This window comes from Tripterygium wilfordii, chromosome 16, assembly GCF_013401445.1.
Source record: "Tripterygium wilfordii isolate XIE 37 chromosome 16, ASM1340144v1, whole genome shotgun sequence".
In the NCBI taxonomy this organism is placed as follows: Eukaryota; Viridiplantae; Streptophyta; class Magnoliopsida; order Celastrales; family Celastraceae; genus Tripterygium; species Tripterygium wilfordii.
This window is the reverse complement of record NC_052247.1, coordinates 1,805,001-1,821,902: the sequence shown is the minus strand read 5'-3', so window position 1 is coordinate 1,821,902 and position 16,902 is coordinate 1,805,001. Positions and strand designations below refer to the sequence as shown.

At 38.0% G+C, this 16,902-nt stretch overlaps 3 protein-coding genes across 3 annotated transcripts; 1 reads left to right on the top strand and 2 right to left on the bottom strand.

Annotated features, from left to right (window-relative positions):
* Positions 1-404: 404 nt before the first annotated feature.
* Positions 405-3,489, top strand: LOC119981488 (CDP-diacylglycerol--glycerol-3-phosphate 3-phosphatidyltransferase 2-like). Its single transcript, XM_038824627.1, has 7 exons — positions 405-1,022; positions 1,396-1,493; positions 1,585-1,635; positions 1,736-1,849; positions 2,609-2,665; positions 2,806-2,891; positions 2,980-3,489. Exons 1-7 carry the CDS (start codon positions 509-511, stop codon positions 3,095-3,097), a joined length of 1,038 nt encoding a protein of 345 aa, XP_038680555.1. The 5' UTR covers positions 405-508; the 3' UTR covers positions 3,098-3,489.
* On the bottom strand, positions 3,441-6,552 carry LOC119981489 (protein IN2-1 homolog B-like). Its single transcript, XM_038824628.1, has 10 exons — positions 6,254-6,552; positions 5,904-5,981; positions 5,743-5,803; positions 5,415-5,501; positions 4,978-5,076; positions 4,797-4,896; positions 4,644-4,720; positions 4,329-4,436; positions 3,920-4,000; positions 3,441-3,803 (listed from the first exon to the last, which is right to left on the bottom strand). The coding sequence occupies exons 1-10, from the start codon at positions 6,439-6,441 to the stop codon at positions 3,792-3,794; spliced, it is 891 nt and encodes a 296-aa protein (XP_038680556.1). The 5' UTR covers positions 6,442-6,552; the 3' UTR covers positions 3,441-3,791.
* Positions 6,553-7,456: 904 nt separating this feature from the next.
* On the bottom strand, positions 7,457-16,624 carry LOC119980296 (DNA (cytosine-5)-methyltransferase 1B-like). The gene is made up of 12 exons (XM_038822933.1): positions 16,369-16,624; positions 12,851-14,351; positions 11,063-12,566; positions 10,572-10,736; positions 10,175-10,379; positions 9,968-10,079; positions 9,550-9,697; positions 9,228-9,425; positions 8,625-8,903; positions 8,377-8,538; positions 7,959-8,177; positions 7,457-7,778 (listed from the first exon to the last, which is right to left on the bottom strand). The coding sequence occupies exons 1-12, from the start codon at positions 16,418-16,420 to the stop codon at positions 7,641-7,643; spliced, it is 4,683 nt and encodes a 1,560-aa protein (XP_038678861.1). The 5' UTR covers positions 16,421-16,624; the 3' UTR covers positions 7,457-7,640.
* Between the last annotated feature and the right edge of the window lie 278 nt (positions 16,625-16,902).

Below are 16,902 nucleotides of genomic sequence, written 5' to 3'. Positions count from 1 at the left end.
GTTAAGGGTTAAATCCTGAACTAAGTTGTTTTCAACTCGCTCCGAATGTGAACTCCTCCTCTAGAGGTGTCAAACGGACCGGCGGCCCGTTGTCCTTGTCCCAGCTCATAACCCTTCGTGGGCTGGGCCGGGGGTTCTGGCCGGTTAGGCATCACGGCCCGCTTGACCGTATAAAAGAAGTCAATGTTCTTAAAAGAATTAAATAGTGAAATATAGGTCAGAAATGTTGTAGTGTAGTTTAGGGTCTAAGCGGATCGAGCCCTACAATTTTTAATTCGGTGGCTAGCCTGACCCACAAACTGTTACGGACGGGGCCGGCCAGCCCAGGAAAGCTTCCAACCTGAGTATGGGCCAGCTCAGAACAATTTTAGTAGCTACAGCCCACAAGCAACCCCCCATTAGAAGGGCCGGAGCCGCCGGGCAGTGACACGGTCCAGAATAGTAAACTGAATCCACTTTAAACCCTAAATCGGCGCCCGGCCACCCGACAACCACCGTCTCCGACACCATGGTGGGCCTCAAACTGGCGGTCTCTCCCTACAAATTGCTGCGCTCCTTTACCACCACCACCGCCACAACCACCACAAAACGTAAACACAACGTAAACAACTTTAATGGTAAGGTAGGAGAGAGAATATCGCTTATTTATAGAGAGAGGCGGAGGATAACACGTTACGCACAACTTCCTTATAAAAGCAGTAAAGCGAATCTAGGGCTTGCGTTTCGCACCACCCATAATTCTCTGTCTCGAAATTCTTGCTTCTCCACAGACAGAGACTCCGGGTCCCATTCGTCTGGGTTGGGGTCAGGTATGGGATCGGAGAGCAAGCCCGGCATTGTCGACGATTGTTGTTATTCGTATAACAACAACGACCAGAAGAACAAACTCGACCGCCGAAATCAGCAGCAGCCCTTGCCGTCGCCTTCGATGCAAAATCAGAATAATCAGTCTTCGAAGTTGCTCACTTTGCCCACGATCTTAACCCTTTGTCGCGTCGCTGCTGTGCCTCTTCTTGTTTGCAGTATGTTCATTCTTTCCGGAATTTTGATGCAAATCGTAGTTTTTTTTATTCCATGTTTTGTGGCTCGTGATGAATTTTTGAGTTGAATTTTATGATGCGGAGATTGCTTTAATTTTGCCATGCATTATTAAAAAAGCTTGAAATTGATGTTCAATGTTTGAGACTTTGAGTTGAGCATTATTTTGGATTACATTGCTGATTTTCGTTTGTCTGCAATGAATAATCTTCATTCAATGAGGGTCTGAATGCTAGGTTCTAACAATTTAGCATTTGGTTTGTTTGGTATTATGCATGAGATGAAGAAAAATGAACTGGCATTATCATAGACACCCAGAATTTGATGAGACTGACTTATTATGTTTTGATATTTTAGCATTTTATGTGGATAGTTGGTGGGGAAGGACTGCCACAACAAGTATATTCATAGCTGCGGCAATTACAGATTGGCTTGATGGGTACATCGCTAGGAAGGTATATATATTCTGAATTCTAAAGCAGGACAAATTTTTGGGTATTATTTCAAGAAAATATTCAGTTGGCTAAATCTTCTGATGCATTACAGATGATGTTAGGGTCTTCTTTTGGTGCTTTTTTGGATCCAGTGGCTGACAAGGTGTTACCTCCGTCTTTCATCCTTAAATAAATTTAAGTTATTATTCTCTGCCATTGAGATGATGGTCTTCTGAACTTATGAGGATGCGGTTTAAATTCAGCTTATGGTTGCTGCGACGTTGGTCTTGTTGTGTAGCAAACCTTTTGAAAGTGCTATATTTGGACAAGTTCATTGGCTTCTAACTGTACCTGCTATTGCCATTATTGGTAGGGAGGTAATATACTGAACTGCTCTTTTTTTGCATATCCATAATCATCAATGTTTGCCCATCTAAATGTTTGAGTTGCATGTATTTTTTAATTACCTACACAAATAGGCAGGTTTTTAGCATTGGGTGGCGCATTTTTTTTTGTTATTTGTGTTTTCAGCCTTTATATGTAACAAGCTTCTGTTAGTCATAAGTATACTTTTTGTTTGTAGTAATTGGCAGAAGGTCTAATGAATAGATTACTATGCTTATAGATCTAACTAAATTCTTTAATTGAGGAATTTTGTGCTGAACAAGGTGAATGCATAATCTGGCTATCATCTTCTAGGGATTGCTTTTGGACTTTGAAGGGCATGACATAATGTTTGAAGCATTTATCATGACATGCCGGAGATTGCTGGAGAAGATTCTGTGGTTGCATTATTTGACCATATTCATATGTCGTTTAGTCCAAAGAGTCGAAACATATTTGCTTGTCATTCAGTTAAAGAGCTTATGCTTGTTGAATTTTTTTGTGCTTAGAATGTAAGTAAACCATAACTTGCCTGCAAATGGTGGTATGCTGCCCCCATTAGATTATGAATGGAGAATGTTTTGCTGAGCAATCATGTTGGTGTCTCATACTCTATTCTACAAGTGAGAAAGAACATAGATTTGAATGTTGAATCCAATTATTGATTGATTCAAATGAACCGTGTATTTTGAAAGTGTCAATTTTACTGCTTTTCAGTTTAACCTAGTTCTTCGATTATATGTCTTTTGTAGATAACAATGTCGGCAGTGAGAGAATGGGCTGCTTCTCAGAATAGTAAGCTTTTGGAGGTTTGTTATTTCTCCCCAATATTTGATCAATTGCCTTATTTTGGACATCCTGAATATTCCTTTATCATTCACCTTCCTTTTCATGCCCTACGCAAGTGAACACTTATCTTTGTACTTGTTTGTTTCAATTTCTTGTTCAGGCTGTTGCTGTAAATAACTTGGGGAAGTGGAAAACTGCGATCCAAATGATTGCTCTAACCATCCTCCTGGCTACCCGGGATAGCAGGTTTTGTTTTATCCCTTCCACGAGGTAGATATGCACAGATTTTTATTCTGCATAGAGAAGTAAATAATTCTTCCCCCTAATTGTGCAGTCTCAGCGAGCCTGGACTTGTAGCCTCTGGTGTTATTCTGCTTTATATCTCAGCAGGGCTTTCAGTGTGGTCGTTATTTGTGTATATGAGGAAGATATGGAAAGTATTGCTGAAGTAGCTTGCTAGGCCATCTGATTTGCATATATCGGCGCACACTTCTCACGGAAGGATTGTGTAACCTCTGGTAATGGCACCCCTTACAGGGCCTTTCAAATGGTTCTGTTCATGCTTGAAAGCAGGATTCTCCAGATAAACTTATCAAGAAGGGAAGCTATTCTAAGGTCCGGCATCATTTGTTTACTATCAGCTGAGTTGTTCTCAGGTAGAATTGATTTACTGAAAATTTTAGGATAAAGACATTGAAGCAGACCATTCATCCCTGTTTCAGTGCTTAATTTGCTCAAACCCTGTGGTTGTTTTAGCAACAGGTTTTGAGCATACCGATCATTGAAGCCAATGACTTTGAGATGTACTCTTCCCATATAATAATTTTAAAGGATGTTTTCTTCATATACAAACAATATTCTTTCTGAAGTTATAAAGTGTAAAGATGTCAGAGATCAAGTAATGTTGAAATTATAAGTAGACTGCCCTCCTTGTTCTTTTTCGGTTCTCTCTCAAACCTAAAAGACCAAGACATCTTTTTCAACGTGGTGGGGAGGAGGTGCGGCTGAGCTCCGCCTCCTCAGCCCCTCCTCCATCTGGCCCATTTCCTACATCTTTTTCCATAGCTGCTTCTTAGATAGTTTCTTCTGGTTTCTCTTTCAATTATCTGTTGGTCTCCAGGCCACAGATGAATGAGAAACCATACTTCAGAGCTGAGCCTGCACACAAGAAATGAAAATTTTAACTGAATTTAGATGATCTTACAGTCTAAGAGTGTCACAAAAATGTTTTGAAATAGAAGAAGAGTCAAAATCATGAAGTGAACATGAATCACCATAAGGCGTTTCTTCAAACTTTCAACTAGTTCGCGTGGATCATGTCTTGTTTGCTTGTAACCCTCAATTTTGTTCATCTCCTACAAATTTGAATCCACAATATGATAATGCCAATAACCAAACATGCATACTCACTAAATGGGGCAATAAAAAAAATGATTCTTTGTTCATTCACACAGAACATATAGATCATTTTCCCTTGAAATCTAAGAGAAATAAACCGAGTTAGCATTGTTTCGCAGGAAAAAATCAACTTCAGATAAAGCAAATGCTCATGTCTTTTCCTAATTTATGATGCTCGAACTAATTTACAAGACAAAGTAGACGTTTGTCTAATGCATTGTGACAATATAAAATCCACACATGTAAATAAAACATGGTCGTCGGAAACATTGAACAGTGCTATACCTCAATCCAAGCAGCCATTTTGGGCCTACCAAGAGTAATGTCATAGTTCTTTACATCCAGTAAGAATGGCTGAAATCTCTCAATGAAGGGAATATAAGCTATATCAACCTGTAGAATAAATTTAGTAAGCGGAACTTTTGGTGTTATTAGATAAAACGTTGAGAGTAGGAGGAGAAAAACTAGGTCGATTGCAATGTTGCAAACCAGGTTATACCCAAACAAGCATTATATTCTGCAGAAGACTTTATAAAAAACGAGACTCAAACAACTAATTGGCAGCAAACTGCAATATGACAGATATAAGATGTCACTTACAAGACTGAATTGGCCGAGCAAAAAAGGTCCATCGTCAAATTTGGATAGAGCTTTTTCAATGTAATCAAATGCAGCACCTGATGCAGTTCACAAGTGCAGTCATAAATGTTCAGATATGGATCGGAAAAATCCAAAGTACCAAGTGTTGCTCACCAGCTTCATATACATTTCCCTTGATCGAAGAATACACATCTTTTCTGAATGAGTCAGTGTAAGATAGCAACTCTTCTGCAAAATCTTGCTTCACAGGATCCTACAGTTCAGAGAATGAGAGCTACGTATTGTTAATTTCCTGCATAAAAGATCAACAAAGATAAGCAGTCTCTAATCTTACATCAATGAAGAGAGAAGGCCCTTCAAAGTGACTGTCAATATATTTAATCAGATCAAGACTCTCTCCCTTTACTTCATTGTTATGTTCCAATGCTGGAACCTGCATAAGAAGTTCTCATGAAACAATGTACGTTAGAAAAGTGCAGGAATTAGCAATTCAAAAAAATATGCTATTAGTATCTTAGGCATCAGTTTTTCTCACTCTCTCTAACAATCCAGAGCTCCCTCTCAATCAAGTTCATTGATCACATTTTCAATAAATTTACATACATATAATAGGGACGGCTGTCAGAAGCAAAGCGTGAACAAAGTATGGATAACAGCAATTCATTGCGTGTTTACAGAACATTTTAAGTCTTTTACACAAAGCAACTATGTGTGTGGAATTTTTACGGAACGGTATATAAATATATACTGGAAGCATAAATGCGTCATCACCTTGTTGGCTGGGTAGACTTTCTCCTTGTACCAAGCAGGCCTGTTTTGTAGATCAATAGGAATCAATTTTATCTTGTCTTGCAATCCCTGCTACATCCAAGTACCAAGAAAAAGTTCAAATTAGAAATGGAGAGTGACTAAGACAGAATAAACTTTGCTCAAGCTAAGGAGTTTCCTTTCTAAGATTTGACAACATACATTCAAGACAAAATTTATTATCAGAAAAATCCACTAAAGTAGGATTCTTACTCAGGTTTTATCTTCCTGTGATATGCAAACATCTTTTTTATTGTGAAAATTTCGAAGTAACAGAAAAGGGGTAAACAACCTTGCAGTTTCGGGTAATCCACACGCGCTGTGCATACGGGCAGGTGTATGATATATACAACCTATAAGACATCGTACATTCGACTTCATATGCATAATGATAAACCTAAAAAAAACATGATTCTGCTTATCGAAGAAAAAGTAAAGCAAATGTGAAAAAACCTTGTCGTTCCATCAAAGATTGGAGGCGGGTCTGAAGTAGAATCCAGAGCTGGTGGAAGAACTTCTTGCGTAGTACTCCTGCAGAGAGAAACAAACACACTAATATCGAAATTGTTTGGGATTTAAAACTTCTTCCCCATCTTTACAACAAACTTAAGACTATAAGCTTCTACCAACTTGTCGGTCATGGTAGAGAATAGAACCACCGCCAACCAATTCAAAAGAAAAAACCTAGATAAATATACTTAATTAATAACAAAATTCTTCTCGTTTTCCAGGAAAACGAAAGGTAAAAATAGATTACTAGGGTTCTGAAGCTGTTTTTCGTTAAGCAGCATTAAATTACTTACCTGGAGGCCATTGTAGACGATATTGGTGCGACTCTGAGTCGACGCAACTGCACAGAAGAGAGAGCGAGCGACTGACAACCAATTACTGCTTCAGGAGGAGGAAGTTTGGGTCTTGGGGATATAATCGCTAGTTCGGGAAACGAGAATGAAATCGAAGCACCGTAATAGCCTGCTTGCAGAACAACCATCTCTGGATGGATTCGGTTCGTTAGATTTCAGGTCCTCATTCGTCACCGGAATGACCGGACCCAGACATGATTTGAGTTTTTGAGTGAACCAAAAAGTGCCGCGACATCGTTTGCTTTACAAATGTCGATGAAAGTTTCCTGATATTCTCAAAGTTACCCTTTTAATATCACTTAATGACATTTCGGTCCCAAAGGCGGTTGAAGAACATAAGGTCCCCAACGGTCATTAACTGCCTTTTTTTAACCAAGGCAGCAAATAAACCAGATGAGGATCTACAGTACAAGTCACTATATTGGTCATCACAGACGTCACATGATGAACAAACTAGACGTAGGTCATTAAAACTATATATAATGACTTTTACTGCATATCCACTTAACTAGTAAATAAACTTACGTATCATTGATTTCATAGTTAAGGGCCCATGCAGTAGAAGTCACTGCAGTGACAATCAGAGACGTTCACATGATAAACAGACTAGACATATGTGATTAAAACTATATATAACTAATTAATAAACTTATGTGTCATTGGTTTCATAATTAAGGTCTTAAGGGTCATGTAATAGAAGTCACTATAATGACCATCACAGACGTCCATATGATAAAGAGACTAGTTGTATGTGATTATTTAAAACTATAACTAGTGAATAAACTTATGTGTCATTGGTTTTTCTTTGTTCTTGATGAGTTTATTTGGTTGCTTGCATCATGTAGTTTCCTGTTTTACCAATATCAACAATCATTAGACAGGAAAGAAGAACACCATACTGTACACTATAATTTCAGACAACGAGATGGGTAGTGCTGAAAATAAGTCAAAAACAAACTTGGAATGAGGATATAGTTGATGTCTTCTGTGATATCTTGTATTAAAGCTGTTCGAGCTGGCCTTCGACCTGGGACTCATTTCAACAGAGATGGGTTGACAGTGGTAGTCAAGGAATTTGAAGCACAAGCAGGAAGAGATTATGATAAATCACAGTTGAAGAAAGAATGGAAGACAAGGAAGGACTTGACTGGTAATGAATCACACTAAAATGCAAAGAAAATGTCGAAAATGTTACATTGCACTTCTGCAGCTCTTCTTTGAGTCAATCCCTAAACTTTCCCCAAGCACTAAAATTTTACACAGAAAGAATGCTGGTTTAAGATCAATCATAGATGGAATCTGAATGCTCTGAACACTTGGAAAGGGTCTACTTCGCACCTTTGCTTTCTACTGCTTCTTTCAGCTTTCTCCCCAAAGCATACGCAAGAGGGGGAGGCACAGCATTTCCAATCTGTCTGTGCCTGTGTTGAATATTCCCTGCAAATTTGTATGTATCTCGGAAGCCCTGCAAGGACAAAGAGTAATTATAAAAGTCGAGACACTTGCAGTTGGTGCTGTAAATACACACATAAAATGACTTGTTTCAATGGCACTTGAAAATCATTTGAAGAAATTAAGGTACTGCAGTTCCAGATAAGTTCCTCATTGGCGCTTGAAATGAAATATCCAGAATTTCAAGTTTTACCTGGGATCGAGCACATTCTCGAACTGTAACGATCCTGTCCTGTTCTGGATGAAAGCACATTCCAACTTTGCCCATGGGCTGGGGATCAGTCACGGAGGTTGGAAAGTTTCCTTTCCAGTCCAACCTCCCATATAGCCCTTTCCACTGATTATGCCTTTTCGCCGTGTTTGGAAGGCACCAGGGGATTAAATCCACCACTTGGCCCGTGGACAACTTAACCTGCAGAAATGAAATTAAAAAAAGGTTAGAAAAGTAACCATAAGTGAATAGAATCATCGTAGGAATATGTAGGAATTTCAACCATGCTATACTAATACGTCAATGCAACAGGCTAAGGGACAGGGGCAAGAGGGTGACCTAACATTTTACTACATGAGAAAGAAATCCATTGGTTGTAAAAATAAGGGAGAAAAAAAACCTTCTCGTCGGGGAGGACGCGCCAATCAGCACCAGGACGTCTTGGTATATGTTTGCAGCGAATGAGGTTAAGTTCATTCATCTCTTTAGAGATGTGATCCGTTAAAGCCATTGAATCTCCCCGAATAACTTTCTGAAACCAGGATTCAGGTTCGGTCCCATACTGCAAAAAAAAAATTCTAGGATATAAGTTCAAACTGATCAAAGCAATGACTAGGACGATCATGAGAGATGGTGATAGATTCCTACTTCCATGGTTGTCTTGGAGGCACCATTATCAACTACTGGCAGATCTCCAATAGTGTCTCTCACTGTTACTGAACGGAAGGGAGCACCATTTACAGTACTCCTTACGGCAGCATAATGAGTATTCCCAGATAATGCAACCTTGAGCTCCGGACTGGCAAATACATGCATTGGTTCCGGCCATTCAGGAAGTTTTTCACCTGGAGCTGCTGCCCATATAAATGCTCGTTTTCGAGACTGTGCCACACCATAGGCTCCAGCTTCCAGTATTCCGAACCTAACCTGAAACAAATGAAAGAGACGAATAAACCCAATGGGGCGATTATCTTTTCTCAATGTTTAAACATTAGAATCACATATAACATTACATATGGCTGCACAGGAAAATATCAGTGCATGCTGAAGTACCAACAAATAACAGCATACACCCAATTTGATTAAGCAGAGACAAGTTTCCCTTGCCATGGGCAATTGGATGAAACTGTGAGTTTATCAAAAATACTTTCATAAACAAGTCTGAATGGAAAATTGGAAAGGATGTCGCAGAGGATAATGATGATGATGATGGCTGTAAAATATACTAAAGAAGTCACAAGCTGCATCTACCTGATAACCAATTGCAAGGAGTGAGGCGAGAGTTAATCGAAACGTCTGCCCCTTGTTAAAGGATACAAAGTTCCTCACATTCTCCAGAAGGAAAAACTTTGGACGGAAGTAATCAGCAAAGGATAAGAATGCCAATATCATTTCGCATTGGACCTTGCTCCATGAGCTTTGATTAAACCGATTCATTCCAGAAAATCCCTAAAATTAGAAGACAAGAAAATTAAAGATTAGTGATTATGTTAGGCCTCCTGATATACGTCATATTAAACTTGCTTTTGAATTTACGTTTTGAGTAGAAGATGAAAAAGAAAAACTTGCATACTTGACAAGGAGGCCCTCCATTGATAAAATCTACTTCTCCAGGACGAGGCAGATTCTTAATCATGGAGTCATCAAGTTTTGCAGCTAATTCAGCAGCTTCAGATGTTGATATACAGTCATCTGCATCCCCAGATGATTCCATGATCGCTCTGCATTTCAAAACATCAAATGCAAAGAAGATGAGAATTACAAAGGAGAAAAAAGTCAATTCACATAAATGAGGCAAACAGTTGTCATAGAATCCATGCCAATTCACAAAAATGATGACAAATATTTAAAAAAAATAGTGAGGGTAAATATAAATATAAATCCAATTTCACAGAGCAAAAATCAGAGAAATGAGAAAAAGAAGTACAACACTTATTTAGGGAAAGCGGGTGGTAATTATATTAAATACACTTATGGAAAGAAGCATCCACCTTAGAATGACATTGCAGTTGTGAATAAACATAAAAGCCTCTGGATGATTAAGTTTGAAGGCTTCTCCTGCAGGTTCTTCATATTCAATTGCCCACTTTGTGACCGACGCACCTACAAATATTCAGTACAAGCATCAATCAGATGTTCTCTGATAACCTTGAAATATTTCAATGGCTCATTGGAACAACAAAAGTATAATTTGCTACCTGCTTTCTGTAACCCTTCAGATAAACCACCACAGCCAGCAAAAATATCTAGTGTTGCCAGGCGATCCATGCAGAATGTATTTCTCGCATTTTCTTCATTATCAATATCATTTTCACCTTCTATGCATTTCCCCTTCTTCTTCCTAGAAACAGCATCATGAACCGCCTTTTCTTTTGAGGGATTAAGCTTGATGTTAGCAGGCAGCTACAAGAAACAATAAGGTTAGCCATTACAAAATGAGATCGCAAATCCAATAACACATTTTTTGTCAAGTAATTGCTGTCTTTATTACTATTAAGGCAGAAAAACTAGGAAAAGAGAATATGAAATACTGAATTGTTGATCAGAAGACTGGGTAATTATAACTGCATTGTAGGACAGGGAAAAAAAATTTACCTGCCTAACAGCCCCAGTGTCAGGATCATAGAGATGTTCACAGCAGAACACATGCTCAACAATAGTTGGTCCATCCACCAATGGAAGTTCATGCTTCTTTCTAACATCACATTTACCTTCTATAGCCACAACAGGAACCATCAATACTTGGTCACTGTAATATACCTGAAAATACAATTATGAAATGCTCACAAGTGAGGATCACAATGACAATAACCAAACAAAAGAAACAATTTCCAATAACAGATATATATCAGAGGACTAATCAAGACTTGACCATATGAAAATGTCCAATATTTAATTTCTCAAATCTATGAAAACAGTGCATTCTTTATTGGAGAAAAAGTAACCAATGATTCTAGAGTGCAGTTCTTAAAATGAATGCCAACTTAATGTCACCTATGTTAAAATAGTGCCACATAAACAGTTTTTAAAATCCAAGAGTTAATTTCTTTATTTTCTTCTCTAGTAGTCCTTAAAATATGCCTTACCTCCCGAATGTCAGAGCAGTATGCCTTCTCTGGTGAAACATCTTCCGGTCTAAAAAATCTACGGACTTTTACTTTGGTTGATTCAGGAGAAGCTAGTCTCGAGCCCTTAGGCACTTCAATATCCATCAACTGCCCAACAACATAGGCACTTAGCCCCACATTCCTTCCACTCTTAAATGTTTCATGTTCTCTACCATCCTCCTCTAAATGACAAGGACCTAGATAGACAAAATCTTGAATATGATACTCAATTCCATTGAATGAAAAACCAGGCAAATTCAACTTAAACATCTCTTTCTCCCTTTGGCTTTCCTTCATTTTACAAGAATGGCAAAGTCCAGTACCTAGGCCCATGGTACCATTTGGAAGAGAAAGGAAGGCACCTCTTTCAGGACAGTAGAAGCTTTTACAAAAGAATTCCGTAGGCAGTCCTTTTCTTTTCCTTTCCTCATGTCTTTCCCTGTCCATCTTATCCTTGAGGGCATTGGCCTTCCGGTGTTGATATCCCCAAGGTATCACTTGTGTTTCCATGACTACAGTTTGTTTAATGTCATCAAGTTCAAACTCCAGACAATCATTTGTCAAAAATAACTCCCTCTCATTACCAGCCTTACCCAGAACAGTATGAGATCCTCTCAGCATAAGCCTACCATGAATCATCTTTCTCGCATCCGAGTTTTCGAACATATACTCCACGAAATAGATAGGAGATTCGCCTGAATCCACTGTTTCTACCAGTACAGTATCACCTACAGCAACCCTATCTCCGCGGACAATGGCATGCATATACAAAGCCCCACCAGCAGATGTTTTTCCAACTGACTCGCCATTCCATCTTAGATCTTGACCAGTACCTTGCAGCTTTTTCGGTTTTAAAGAGCATTGTGGTTTGTCCATTTCCTCATCAACTTGTATTATCTCCTCTTCAACCTCTTCAAAATTATCCTCGCCTTCTTCTTGTTCGTCTTCAACTTCATCATTCTCTTTCACATCAGGAGAATCTGCCTCTTTTGTATCTTCAGGAGAGTAGTTTGAATAAAACTCTCCCCAAATACTATTTATAAGTCTTGTTGTTGTTGCTGGCATTGCCTTCCTTTTTGATACAGTTGGTGCCATTGCTCCTCTTGGGTTCATATTCACCTCTGTCTTCAATTGTGCCTTTTTCTTCACCAACCATTTAGTATGATGTCTTTCCTCCATTTTGTTGCGAAGAGCAGTCACAAAAGCACAATTCTTGATAGGTCCAGGATACTCAGAGAGCTGTTGCAAAATAACTGGTCCATGAACAACTAGATACCTTTCAACGGCTGCCAGGTTTGAAGAAATAAATGCAGGGTGATCCTTGTCAAATTCCGAGAGTTTTCTAATTATATTAGCAAAAGAAATTCTTGACAAGCGAATCTGCTCATCCAACAAGGTTATAAGGCTGACAGTAAGTCTTGCAGCCATTAAGACTGGTTTATACCATGGAGCATACTGCTTCGAGGGCTTCCCAAGTCTGTACCTAAACAAACAAAGACAAAATAAGCACTTGATTAAGGTACTCTCTTTACTAAGAATTTGAAAAATTTCACAAATCATAATTATCAAGTCATAGTTGGGATAAGATTTGCATGTCAGATTCACATAGGAAACATGAAAGTTGACTTGGTTAAAGTTTAAGAGGACCACAGTACAAGTAAAAACTGAGCAGGCAATAAGGCATAAATAGAGATAGAAAAGAAAGGTAACTTCAACATAAATGGTAATGATAAAGTTCAACCCAGCATGAGTCTCAATGAAAAATACCAGGCCAAATCGGTTCGAATGAATATGAAAATCATTCCATGTCCATATTCTATTGTCCATTCTTTTATGGCGCTCAGATATATTGGCATTCCACCTGCACTCTGTACTCCAGCAGAACCTGAAGCAGACTGGTTGGTGTCATCAATATTAAATCCACTCCCATCATCTTCCATCATAAGCCCTGACCCAAAGATTGTTACGTCAATATCAGCACAAGGCTTCATCGGAAGAAGCTCCAAGGAAATTAATCGGGAGTCAGAATTGTAGAGTGTCCAATTATGAAGCATGCTTTTAGGAAGATGATCGGGATCATCTGTGTAGATATCAAAAATAAGAAATTCATCAGTTTCTTCATGAGAGCTTGTGTAGTATGCTGGTAAAGGATAGTCATTTGCAATTTCATCTTCATTGATCTTGATGTAGAACTTATTCGATGAAGCAATTGGACCCCTATTTTTCTTCAGTTTTGATTGCCAGTTCTCCTCCTCCTGCAGCACCCTAGCCAATTTCATGTCTTCGTCTTCCTCGGGCAGACAAGGAGAAGAACTGGAGTGATTGACTTTTTCTCCATCGCCAATTCTCAAACTCTTATCCATCACATTGCCTGATGTATTGCCTTCTGCTCGCTCAAGACCTTCATACTTCTTTACCTCATCCCTCAGGGCAACAAGCACCGGCAAATCTCTAAAGATTTCACCATTTTTCATGGATGTCTCATCCAAACCAATTAGCTGATTATATATAAACTCGCCCTGCGATGTTATGAAATCCTTGATAGACATCTGATGAGGAAAATTCTTATTACCACTCATGGAACGGGCAACACCAGCAAGTAGTTCATCAATACTCTGAACAGGATTTCCTCCAGATGCCCTTGACAATTTTTTGTAAACTTCTATACAGGCACGCGCCTTTTCAAAGAAAAGACTAAAGGGCTTTTTGTAGTTATTTGCAGGTTTAATACAATCATAATCTGCAGCATCTGTGGATACCCAAATGACAGGTGAGCCTTCTTCATATCCTGATATTGCCCATGATTCGATTCTCCCAAAACCTTCGCATCTAATACCCCTTTCCTTATCTTTGTCAGAACTTTCTTCCAGAGGCAAGATAAGACCCGAAATGAACAGGTCATCAACTTCTAACATCTCAACAGGCTGTGGCTTTCCATCAGAATCATGAAAGATAAAATTTGTAAGTCTCCTGTTTGGTCGAGGACCATCCTGCACAGATGTCATATGTAAAGCAGCAATCTCATCTTCCACAATGATTCCCCTTTTAGTCTCAACAACTGAAGACTTGTCTGACAGACGAAGAGGTTTCTCCCTAAAATCAGAACAAGCAGCTGCTCGCTTTGGCATTTTCCTAGCAGCACACACCTTTTCACCATCCCCTGCCCTTTCCCTCTTCTGTGATTTGGTAGCTATTCCAGTGTTAATATTTGCTTCATTAACATCAGAAGCAGCAGAGCTTGATTTACATCTAGTTTTTCTCGTCATCCCTGACATAATAAAATTTAGCTAAATCAACTAAAGGGGAATATGCAAACAGTTCAGAAAAATATTCGACAGTAACAAGAAATAAGTACAATATTATAGGAAAAAAATCACAACAAGCCTGGAAAGGAAAGAAGATGACAAAAATTTATTGGAATGCCTACATTAAAATTACAACTTTTCGGAACAGCCAAGAATAAGTGGTCTCCATGATACATAACAAATGATAAATGAGATAAAACAGACTAAAAGTAGTAGCATAAGACTAAGAAAGGAAAGGAAATTTATATTCATTATATTACAAAATAGGAGATAAAAGGAGAAAACAAATATTGTGACATATAAATGAGCATATGTGACTCAAATTAAGCCTTCAATGCAATGGATCTATCTAACAAGAAGAGGAATGTCGCCAACCTCTTAAACAAACTTTAGTTACCACATTATTAAGCAAGTAACTTGTTTGATCTTTAACAAAACCCAATTATTAATCTGATATATGAAGATGGGCTGAAAAAAATAGTTAAAACAGAAAGTAATGTGCTTCTCATGCATATATATTTTCCACTATTTGCTAGACCCAACTTTTGCTGTCTGTCAAATGTTCATTGCTGAGCAGCAAAAAGCAGACAAGCACTCATGCTTCCCAATCCCACTAGTCTCAAAAAAAGAAATGCCACTGGAAAAAGATACACGATTCATATGTATAACGCCAGATTATTACCCACTCAAAAGCACCAAAAAAGAAAACAGAAATCTACAAACTATTTTTGAGAGAAAATTGATTGCTACAAACTTGGAATGCTTTTAAGGGAATCAACATGCTAAAACCGAAAGAAATTTAACTTATGCACATAACCAGTGTATCATAATTTATGCATAAGAAAAAAATGAGTTGCAATACTTTATGCACAAGTATCCTTATTTATTATTTATTTATGAGAGCATAAGTCTCCTTAATTACTTGCTAACGTAAGACACCATGAGTACTCGAGTACAAAAGCAAAAAAAAAAAGAGTGAGGTAGAGTAAATGATAATAAACAGAATAAAAACACAAAAAAAATCAGCAGTAGTATATAAACTAAACGTAGATAGCATGCACTTGAGGATGAACAACACAAGCAATAAAACCATTAAACTCAATCCTTCCTTTTAGATGAGTTATCTAAGTAAGAGCACGTTAAGCACAAATAACAAGGGTAGAAAAGAATACTAAAGCAATAGAGCAAAGAGGAAATTGGAAGCAATGAATGCCCATATATTGTCTCTTCTAATTTTTTTTTTAATCTGAGATCTCGACGTTGCATGTATCAATATCTCCTTACCCTGGTGGATATCTATAGAACAGACACCCCTAACAAACATGCAGAATCATAAAGACAACTGATATTGCATAAAAATATCAAGCAAACAATCCATAATGTAAGTACGGAGAATATGTAAAATAAACGATGAGGATGAAAAACAATTCATTAGCATGCAAAGTCAATACATAAATACGTAAAAATAATCGCAGATATTAACCCTACTTCAGAAAATCTACTTTGTCTCCATAATCTTTTCAAGAAGCGCTTTTGATCTCTATTGCAACACAAAATTATTAAAACATTGTGAAAAGAAAACAGATGACTGTCAAAATTATGTTCTCAAAATTTACACAAGAAACAGAACCTGAAATCAATACCAAAAAAGTAACCCTAAACGACAGTCACTCTCTTTCATTTATAAATTAAAAAAAGTAAAATAAATTATACCTTCAACCCTCTCTTCCTCTAGCAGAACCTCAATCTCTCTTACGTTTCTCTCGAAATCAATCACTTTCTCTTTCGTTTCTCTAGAAATCAATCACTCTCTCAATGAACACACAACTATTTCACTTCGCTAGACCCTCGCTAGGGCTCTCCCCATATATATATACATACACACACACTAGTTCACCCCATCTGAGATTTTACGGATTACTACGAAAAATCCAAAAAAGGAAAAACAAATTCAAAAGACACAAGTGGCAATGAACTCACCCGATCCTTCTTTGTCCTCTACGTCACCATTCACAACACTTGGTGTACCCATTACAACGTCTATATCCGCCAGACCCGAAACCTATCTGGCAAGAGATGCGAGTATGGCAACAAACCGAAGCAATATGGGAAGGTGAGTAAATGAAAAGGGTCGGTGAATTTGGATTTTTCTATTTGAAACCTTGAAGGATGGCGGGAGAATTTTTTGCTTTCTTTGGATTTTGGCGGTCTGTGAAAAAAAATGAAAAAACCCTAATTGACAAGACTGTAATATTAAGCAGTGAATTAGAAGGGGCGGAGATAACAAGGAATTTAATTTCTTACCTTATTTGGTGAATTTAAGAAGATAACACCTGTCCCGTCCGAGGTTTGTCGTACTTTTTGATTGAGCAAATCCTTCGAATCCAAAAAAATCATAAACATCAAGTATTTGGTCTAACGAATCTAAGTATATACTTTTTTATCGAAATAATGAATTTACTTTCTTATCTAATCTGGCGAATTTAATAAGATAACAAATGTTCGGGGTTTCGC

Excerpts from the sequence above, each read along its gene's own strand:
- LOC119981489 (XM_038824628.1), bottom strand. The coding sequence starts at position 6,441 with ATGGTTGTTCTGCAAGCAGGCTATTACGGTGCTTCGATTTCATTCTCG. Across the intron at positions 5,804-5,903 it reads ATCTTTGATGGAACGACAAG|GTTGTATATATCATACACCT; the intron begins GTTTTTTCACAT and ends GATGTCTTATAG. Across the intron at positions 4,721-4,796 it reads GGGAAATGTATATGAAGCTG|GTGCTGCATTTGATTACATT; the intron begins GTGAGCAACACT and ends GAACTGCATCAG.
- LOC119981488 (XM_038824627.1), top strand. The coding sequence starts at position 509 with ATGGTGGGCCTCAAACTGGCGGTCTCTCCCTACAAATTGCTGCGCTCC. Across the intron at positions 1,023-1,395 it reads TGTGCCTCTTCTTGTTTGCA|CATTTTATGTGGATAGTTGG; the intron begins GTATGTTCATTC and ends TTGATATTTTAG. Across the intron at positions 2,892-2,979 it reads CTGGCTACCCGGGATAGCAG|TCTCAGCGAGCCTGGACTTG; the intron begins GTTTTGTTTTAT and ends CTAATTGTGCAG.
- LOC119980296 (XM_038822933.1), bottom strand. The coding sequence starts at position 16,420 with ATGGGTACACCAAGTGTTGTGAATGGTGACGTAGAGGACAAAGAAGGA. Across the intron at positions 9,426-9,549 it reads ATGGAGGGCCTCCTTGTCAA|GGATTTTCTGGAATGAATCG; the intron begins GTATGCAAGTTT and ends TTCTAATTTTAG. Across the intron at positions 7,779-7,958 it reads GAGAATGTGCTCGATCCCAG|GGCTTCCGAGATACATACAA; the intron begins GTAAAACTTGAA and ends TTGTCCTTGCAG.